At 49.3% G+C, this 9,287-nt stretch overlaps 1 protein-coding gene across 7 annotated transcripts in view; it reads left to right on the top strand.

Annotated features, from left to right (window-relative positions):
* The window catches only part of NFYC (nuclear transcription factor Y subunit gamma), a 62,989-nt gene extending 55,238 nt beyond the window's left edge, over nucleotides 1-7,751 (top strand). For 3 of the 7 annotated variants that reach the window (XM_027108943.1, XM_027108942.1, XM_027108944.1), the window contains exons 8-10: nucleotides 3,429-3,536; nucleotides 6,000-6,059; nucleotides 7,017-7,751. In XM_027108943.1, the coding sequence (XP_026964744.1) occupies nucleotides 3,429-3,536; nucleotides 6,000-6,059; nucleotides 7,017-7,448 (600 nt within the window). In that variant the 3' untranslated portion in view covers nucleotides 7,449-7,751. The remainder of the gene's footprint in view (nucleotides 1-3,428; nucleotides 3,537-5,999; nucleotides 6,060-7,016) is intronic. The other 4 variants (XM_027108947.1, XM_027108946.1, XM_027108949.1 and 1 more) reach the window with 3 other exon arrangements.
* The last annotated feature ends 1,536 nt before the right edge of the window (nucleotides 7,752-9,287 follow it).

Raw genomic sequence — 9,287 nt, 5'->3', positions numbered from 1 at the left:
CACACACACACACACACACACACACACACACACACACACACACACACTTTGTTATAAACCTATATTCCCATTACCCCAAACCACAACTTGCTTCACTGTACACGCCCTGCTTTCCTTTAATCCAGGTTCGGGCTCACCACGATGGGGCAGCTCCTCTCCATTTCCCCTCACTCGGCCTACGCAGAGAAATCATTGTAACCACTATTCTGTGCCAAGGCCCAAAGGCCCTGTGAGGCAGTCCTAGTCCTGTCTTTTGATTTGCAGAGAATAAGAGGGAGGTGTATAGAGAAGGCCATAAATACACTTGTTGCATATTCATGAGTCAGTTCCCAGTGGAGCCTGCAGCAAAGTGTATTTTTGGCTTTCATTTAACTTACCCATTCCTTCACTGTGGACTGCTACTTCCTGTGTGCCTTGAGGGATTTCATTTCTTAGATTTGTTGGCTTTTTCACTTGTACTTGTTCTTTGGTGGGAAAAAAAAAAAAGGTCCTTGTCTTAACACTTGCCATCTATTCATTGGTCAATTTGCCACAAAAAAATGTGGAAAATGAGTGACATGGAGCAGGCCTGTTCCTGCCCCTTGCCCTTCCTATTGTAAATGAAATGTAGGCAGATACAGAAACTTACTTGGACTTGGTTAACTACTTCCTTTTTGAAGAAAGTTCAGAAAGTATCCTCAACTCTGTTTTGGGGACTGTTCTTCTTAACAGAGTAATAGGCCAGGAGAAAGCTTAGGAAAGGGGTGTGTGTGCATCCCTCTGTCTACCTCTTCCCTTTTCATCTCTCTCCCCCTCCCATCCCCCGCTCCATCTCCCTTTCCCCCCTCCCTTTCCTTCCCCCACGGCGTGGGGCTGGGGGTGGTGACGCCACACACACACCCCCATCAATTCCAGATTCCTTGCAGCCACCAGCCCATGACTTCTCTCACAAATGGTTCTCATTTTTGCATGTGGGGGCACCAAAACAAGTTCAGCTAAGCCAGAGAAGAGTTCACACTTTGTAGTAACTTTTTTTTTTTTAATAAATTTATTTTATTTATTTATTGTTTTTGGCTGCATTGGGTCTTTGTTGCTGCGCATGGGCTTTTCTCTGATTGTGGAGAGCGGGGGCTACTCTTCATTGCAGTGCACGGGCTTCTCATTGCGGTGGCTTCTCCAGTTGTGGAGCACGGGCTCTAGGCACGTGGGCTTCAGTAGTTGTGGCACGTGGGCTCAGTAGTTGTGGCTCGCGGGCTCTAGAGCGCGGGCTCAGTAGTTGTGGCTCACGGGCTTAGTTGCTCCGCGGCATGTGGGATCTTCCCGGACCAGGGCTCGAACCCGTGTCCCCTGCATTGGCAGGCAGACTCCCAACCACTGCGCCACGAGGGAAGCCCTGTAGTAACTTTAACTTGAGTCTTTTAAAGCCTCTGGGGCACAGAAGACTTGTTGCAGAATTTAGGACCTGGTCTTCACTGTATACCTTCTGCAGGAGTCTGCATTTCTAAACTCACCAGAGCGCTCGTATTAGTGATGACCTTTAGGAAGGAAGCTTTGCTCCTCTTTTGAAAGCCCAGGGGGTAGGCTTCTTTGCTCTGTAATTTTAAAAAGGTGTGAGCGTCCCCAGGCCTACCCTTGTGGTAGAGGACTGAAGGGCAGAGCATCACCAGTACCTAAACACAAGCCTGAAAGAAGAGCTTGCTTCTAAGAACTGCTTGGAACTGTTTGGCTCACAGCTTTTCAGTCACATTTGAGTTTCTGCAAAAGAGCTCTTCCCAGCTGGGAAATGTAAAATCCCTATGGCCAGCAGTATACCTTCCCCCACTCCTGGGACAAGGCTTCGGTCTCTCATCCCATGTTCCTCAGCAGGAGTTCTGGTGACTCCTGGTACCAGCCACCATCTGTCTCGGCAGATGAGGTTTCCCAAGCCTCCACCCAGCTGTCTTCCTCCCCATAAGCAACTTAATGTTGCCTGGAAGCCGCACTGTGGGATGTAGTGGGGAGTTTAGGCTTGGCATCACAACTTCCCAGCAGCTCCTCTTGGCGTGTTCTCAGGAGAGAAATGACTACAGGTCACAATACCTTGCCCTGTCTCCTTTGAACCAGATTATTAACGGGTTTAGATTTTGTGTCCCTCCATCTTGCCTTAAGCGGACAATTCTGGAACGTTCTGCCAGGAACTTCAGTGTTAGTCTTTTCTTGGTGGTTCAAATCCTCATTGAGTCTGAAGTTTCAGGGAAGCAGTTTGATTTAACACTGCATGCAGAAGCTTCCTCCTGTCAGCATTTTCCTCACGGAAGTAAAAGCCCCTGCAATGAAGTTAGCTCTTGAAGGCAAGGGGAAATTTTGCTCCAGGACAAAGAGGCATGACTTGCCTGTTACCCTCAAGAAGCTCACCCTTACAAGCAAAGCAGGCTAGGCAGCTAGGGAGGGTGGTGTCTGGGCCTCCAGATAGAGAGAGACCAAATCTGCTGGTCCTCCTGGAGCCGCCTTCATTCCCCATATCCTGAGTGTGACTGTCCGGAGTCCTCCTTTGCTGAGTCTTTTCTCTGCTGATTGGTCCTCTCCTCATCCCCATGCTCGAAGCACTCACTAATGCTTTCGTGCTATGCTGTAGCATTAAGAGCCTGAGTTAAGGCTTTTAGCACACAATTAAATGCAGCATGTGGTATTATTGTATTAGCTGAGACTTAATCTTAAGCATGAGGGACTTTAAGGGCATTTTTGTAGCTTTGGTTTCCGACGATGGGGTTTTATGTGAGAGGTTTATTGATTCAGCTTCCCTTTGGGAGGTATTTGGCCAGAAGCTAGTGCTGAACACCAAGGATCCTAAAAGTCCCACAGACCCCTATTGGTCCTGGCTCTTGGGGACGGAGATAGTAAAGCGGGCCAGCTTTCTCTTCCAAGATGTGCAGCATGGGGCTGGGCAGTTCTAGGGCTGTGGTGCGGAGTGATGGCCATCGGCTTTGGTTACTCCTGGCAGACTCCGGGGCTCTTCTCAGTATTAGATCAGCCGTCCCGGGGACAGGGGTGGGGAAGGGTGGAGACGGAGGGGAGAAAGGCCCCACACTTAAGGTATAAGCGTTCCGATAATGTCAGACAGTCTTTGGCATCAAATCTTAACATAAACTGTGAGCAAATAGCTAAGAGCCAGTGAATGTTGAGGGTCCAGCCGTGTTGTCCTCACATATATGACAAGATCCTCTGGGAATTTTCCCCCAAGTCCATTCAAGGAACTTATTCTCTTTTGTGTTGTGTGACTTACGGGGTAGGGATATTATGGTTTTGCTTGTTTGGGTTTCTGTTAAAAAGGAACTTTTCAGGGTCGGCCTTTTTGGAGGGGTCGGGGTGGGGACGGGTAGCGGACAGTCCCCATTTCTTGTCGTGGAAAGTTTGCTTGTTTGAGGTTGCATTCAGTCTCCGGTGGTTTGTTTGTCTCTGCCCCTGCCTAGGTGCAGCTGAATGCCGGCCAGCTGCAGTATATTCGCTTAGCCCAGCCTGTATCAGGCACCCAGGTTGTGCAGGGACAGATCCAGACGCTTGCCACCAATGCTCAACAGGTATGTGCTGCAGAGATTCAGGGCTTGAGTTGGGAACCAGCTGGAGCTGGCTTCTGACAAAGTGCTCAGCACACAACTCTCGCCACCTCATCCTTCAGCAAGAGCCGCCTCCACCCCCCGCACGTCTGTTCTGCACCCCAAGGGACAGATGGGGTTTATCGGAGGATTGGATTCAAAGTGTGTCTCTTACCATCGTGCTCTTGAGCGACAAGGAAGCTCAAGGCAGGGGAAGCCTCAAGGATACTTGAAGAAAGCCCAGTGTGTGTGTGCGCAGGTCTGACTGGAGGAAGCCTTCTGACAGACTGCCTCATCGTCAGGCTGAGTTTCCATCTTTAAACCTGATGACTGTTGTGATCTGGCGCCTCCTGTGCCCCTTGGAAAGCTACTTAGGTTTTTACTTCTACCTTCTCATGCACCCCTAACCAGAGACTGCCCTCCTCATCTCCTCTCATGCCCTGAGATACTGAAGGCTGAGCCACAGGTGCCGAGGGGGCTGCCTCCCTGGGCTTGGGGATTGGGGGATGTGGGTATTATTTGCAGGGGACGGGGATGCTGGACAAGGGGAGGCATTGTTAATCAATTCTTTTGCCTCAGACCCAAAAAAAGAAGCGATCGTTAAAGAGCTGGACTCGTCTGGCCCAGTTGCATTTTGGTGATGTATCTATTGACAGTGGTGACAGAGCTGAGTTTGTAGAGCAGGTCTCCGAAGATCTCATTTGGGAAAATATGAGGAATGAGCCAAAAGCAGGGCTTCTGAGTTCCATGTAGTCTCTGGGATCTTTAAAGGCCCACTCTAAACCCATTCCTTGGCTTGCATAAGAATATGGGCTTTTCCCTAATTTCCTGGGGCTCATTGACGTGGAATCAGATCTCAAGATTGGTCCCACCCTTTAGTGTACCCCTCTTTTTTTTTTTTTTTTTTTTAAAAAAAACTTGTAAGATTCTAGCCTGGGATCCAGAAACTTTCTATTGCACAGGGTGGGAGGAAATGAGAAGGAAGAGTTCTTGGTTCCCCAGAGGTCAGTTTTGAGACCAGGAACTAAAGCCAGAAAGTGGGGAAAGTTGGGTGTATAGAGAGGAAGGAGTGAAGCAAGAAGAGGGTGCCTGAGGACGGAGTCTGTGTAACAACAGATTGTAATTATAACAACGTGGCACTTCGTAGGTGCTCAGTAAACGTTTGTTGAATGAATGTTAACGTGTAAATGGAATTTAAAGGTGAATGAAACTCTTCTCAACTGATGTGAAGGGCAATCCTGCTGGCCACAGGGCACAGTTAAAACCTTCTCATCTATGACACATATTTTCCATTTGTCTCAGGATCATTCATTTATTCTGCAGATATTTCTTCAATACTTACTTTGCACTGAGATAGACAAAACTTAGCTCCTGCCCTCAAGCAGGTGGGCGGAGAAAGACCCAAAACAAAGAACACTAGCAAGAAACCCTCATGAAGCCCTTTCATACCTGTCCCCTTGTTTTCCTCATAGCTTCATGGGTAGACCCGATGGGTTGTTTTTGGCCCATTGTGAGGACACTCGAGAAGACAGTCCTTACCTTGCAGGGTGGCTGTGATGATTCCAGGAGAAGGTACACAGAAAACATTAGCTAGTCAAATGTTCCATAGATAACATATACGCACACAGACATTCTTCAGTCTTTTTTCTAGTCTACCAAGCTGTCTGCAGCAACTGGCATTATATGATGCAGTTCTCCATGTCTGTAAATTTCCTTTAAAATGTATTTAAAATGCCCACATAAGATTTTAAGTACATGTGATAAATGTTTTCCTTACCCCCGCCCCCCCCCCCCCCCCTTGGCCCAGAGGGTTGCACGTGGCCTCTCTCGGAAAAAGTACTTCATAGGTCTGCCACAAGGGCTTCCAGGGCCAAGGCCACCTGCTCGCCAGGGTGTTTCATATTCCAGTCAGATAATCTGGGTGATACGGGTTTGGTTTGGAGCCCACCTTCCAAGCATGAAAGGGACCACTCACCACTTTGCCCAGTGTTTTGCAATCTGCCTTCACTGGTTGAAAGACAGACTCTTAGGGTTTCTGCCTAAACCATAAATGTTATGCCCTGTCCTGTCAGTACCTAGGAGCTAGGTGTTTTTGTTTGACTTGAGCCTCAGGCCCCAGAAAGACTTTCTTAGCAAGGGGCTGGTTTCAGTGGGGCGGGGGGTAGTTAGGTGGACATTAAGAGAGATGGTTGCAGAAGTTGAATATTGCATGCTCCGGGGTCCTCTGTATGGTGCCAACTCTGAGTAGCTGTCTGTGCTAGGGGGTGGGGAGGGACCCTTGTTTTCCTGCTACTCATCAAGCCCCTGTTCTGTGCCAGGCCTCATTCTGGGCACTTTATGTGCATTGTCCTTTTGATCTTCACGACCCTCTCCTGGCTGGTGGGCTGGTGGACTAGTGGACCAGACCCTGCAGCTGATCTGCCTACTTTGCCGTCTTGATTCCTACAGATCACACAGACAGAGGTCCAGCAAGGACAGCAGCAGTTCAGCCAGTTCACGGATGGACAGGTAGGACACCCAGCCTAGGCAGGAGCAGAGGATGAGGAGTTGTGACAGGGTAGCAGGTGATACCTGTGGGTTTGGATGGCTAGGGCAACTGTCCCATCATCTGTTGACAGTGAGTGGACAGAAATTGTTGAAACAACAGTCTTGCCTGTCCTCTAGATTTATAGACTTGGTGGGAGTTGACAATAATCCTAGACATTATGTAGCCCCAGTCCCCGTTTTACAGATGAGTGAACTGAGCCCTGGAGGTGGGAAGTGCCTTGTCTGTGCTTGCTTAGCTGTTCATTGCAGAACCAGGACTAGCATGCAGGTCTCCTGTTTCCCTTCTTTAAGAATAGTTTTTCTCTAAGCCACGCTCTTTTTAATCGCATGGATTAGTTGAAACGCAGAGAACATGTGACCTCGCAAGCTCTCTAGGTGCCTGGAATTCAGTAATTCTAAGCTCGTGAGGAAGGGATCTTCCCTTTGCCGGCCCCCTTGCCCTTCGCACTATCTTGCCAGAGACCCCTGAGGACATGATAGGATGACATGCCTAAGCCTATGTTCTCTGCTGCCCAGAAAGGAGAGGAACTGGCATCAGGACCCAACTCTGGCTTCTGCCAGCACCAGATGCCAGGCTCACATGCCAGGGCTGCTGTGGCAGGGGGTCTTAGCTTTTGGTTTCTTTTGGAAATACCTGAGAAATCATGTCCAGTTGGCCCTAACCTTCCGTAGTGGCTACGCGAGCCTCTTCGCGGGTCTTTGCTGCAGTAAGCATTTAATCCCAGCTGACCTGCCTCCCCGTCAGGGCCCATGCAGGAGATGGAGATTCGGCGTAGCCTCAGCCTGAGCCAGATATTCTGAGGAAAAGAGGAGAAGGGGTAATCCCTACTGCCCCTGCCAGTGAGGATTACTGAGTTGGGGAAATGCTGACTTCCAAGCTGCTGGTACAGTGGTTCGAATTGCTTGTGTTTGTCACAGAGGAACAGCGTGCAGCAAGCTCGAGGCTCTGAGCTAACGGGAGAGGCAGAGCCCAGAGAAGTGAAAGCCACAGGAAATGCAACTCCCTGCACCTCTTCCCCGCCCACCACACATACCCCCTCTCACCGGGCTGGTGCCTCCTGTGTCTGCTGCTCCCAACCACAGCAGAACTCCACTTCCCCTCCTCCCTCTGACGCCTTGCAATGGGTGGTGGTTGAGGTATCTGGGGCCCCCAACCAACTCGAGGCCCATAGGGAGCTGCATGCCCCTCTCCCAGGGGTGACCTCACTCTCTCCTCTCCACCCCTCGCAGCAGCTCTACCAGATCCAGCAAGTCACCATGCCTGCCGGCCAGGACCTCGCCCAACCCATGTTCATCCAGTCAGCCAACCAGCCCTCCGACGGGCAGGCCCCCCAGGTGACCGGCGACTGAGGGCCTGAGCTGGCAAGGCCAAGGACACCCAACACAATTTTTGCCATACAGCCCCGGGCAATGGGCACAGCCTCCCTCCCCAGAGGACCCTGCCGACCTCAGCGCCTCCTGCAGGCTAGAACACTGGTGCACTACGCCCGACGCCTGGGGGCAGAGATTCTCCACAACAGAAAGATGCAATATTTTTTATTTCCTTTTTCCCTTTTTTTTTCTCCACGGAATCAATATTTCAATATGTTGAGCTGTGTGTCCAATGCTATGAAATGAAAATAATAAATAACATATTTATGGCATTTTCTTGAAGAGTGTGGTTGAAGAAATATTTCTTTTGTTTCTCTTTTTTTGGTTCTTACTGCCACTTCTTTTAGGAGCAAATCTCCTCAGGGGTGTATGTAATCTCCTGACTCTTGGAACAGCTGCTGACCCAGGATTTACCACCTTGTTCTGCCCTCAGGTGAATTAGGTGACCGTGTGTAGCTTCTTTTTCACTAGTGCTCCTCTCCCCGCGCCCCTGCTCTTGCCCCAGAGCTCTGTGGATTTGCATCAGAGGCCATGGAAACATTCCATGCATTTAAGAGACTCATTTGCCATGGGGAGTGGATGGTTTCATTCCCAAACCCTTCTCTTCCAGGGACTCAAGGAGACTAGGACTTTGTGTATTTGCCCCCCACCCCCCAGTTTTAATTTTATTTTATTTTTAAATGCATTAAAAATTATGCTAGTCTCCTTTGCTGCATGGACTTCAAACTGCATGAAATGCAATAAAAATCATTTTAGATAATTTGGAGTCTGGGTTTCTGTGTCTGGGGACATTCATGGGACCACTTTGCTTGGGAAAGGCTTAGAAAGGTTCGTCTGCCCTCAGATTGGGTGTCTGTGAAGGAGGGGAACACCCTTGTGAGGAGGGGGGATGTCCAAAGCAAAGGGAACTTGAGCTGCATGTCTGATTCAAATTGAGATCTTCAGCTGATTTAAAAAATGAAGTTCATTTTTTAAACGTTCATCAGAACGTTTGCTGCTCAGAGTTGCCTGCCTGCCTTATTTCCTGGACTACGTATGACACATGGGCCAGATTCAGCCTGTGTCCTTGGCCGAGGGTGAAGAGAGCATCTCTCATGGAGAAAGCTTTCTCTGTCCTTAAGCAAGGACTCGAGTACGTCCCTCCACTCCTGTCTCGGCACAGGCTGGCACTCTGAGCTGCCTGCTGTAGCCATGCCCATTACCAAAGGCATGGATGGCATCTGCCATGGAGGGTAGCCCAAGCCCCTTGTCAGCCAGCAGGTCAGAAGGGTTCTACAGCCAGGGCTTGAAAGTATGGAGAACAGAAGGAGCATTCCACTTCTTCACGGCCTCTGTTGGCCGTAGAGGCCAGCGGTGAGCCGTCTTCCCCTCACCATGCCATTTACAGCTAGAATGAGGCCTGTGGTCATGGGAAGAGCAGAGAACTGGCTGCCAGGAAAAGTACTGATGTCTTCTCAGTCAGTAATATGTCATAAAACCTTAGGCAACTCCCTTCTTTGGGGGACTCTTACAGTGTGAAGCAGGGTTAGGGAAGGGGCTTTAATATTCGATTATTTCAAGTCTGACCCTGATGCTCTAATAATTCCCTCACCGAATATCCCCCACTGTTAACCATGGTAAGCACTTGGACATCTGTCTCATCTGTTTCATTTTCAGTTACTTACCTAAGTGTACCTTACCTTACTCCACAAGAAAAAATAAGACGGCTTGCACTGAAAACATACACAGTGAAAAAATGTGACAGATGAGAATTAGGAAGAATATTGTTGAGTAGGAAATCAGGATCATCGAAAACAAGAACAAATATTCTGGCTGCAA

This window comes from Aethalodelphis obliquidens, unplaced genomic scaffold, assembly GCF_003676395.1.
Source record: "Aethalodelphis obliquidens isolate GAN/ISIS:26980383/991018 unplaced genomic scaffold, ASM367639v1 scaffold9, whole genome shotgun sequence".
Classification (NCBI taxonomy): Eukaryota; Metazoa; Chordata; class Mammalia; order Artiodactyla; family Delphinidae; genus Aethalodelphis; species Aethalodelphis obliquidens.
Note: the sequence above shows the minus strand (reverse complement) of the source record. Positions and strands in the feature narration are given on the sequence as shown.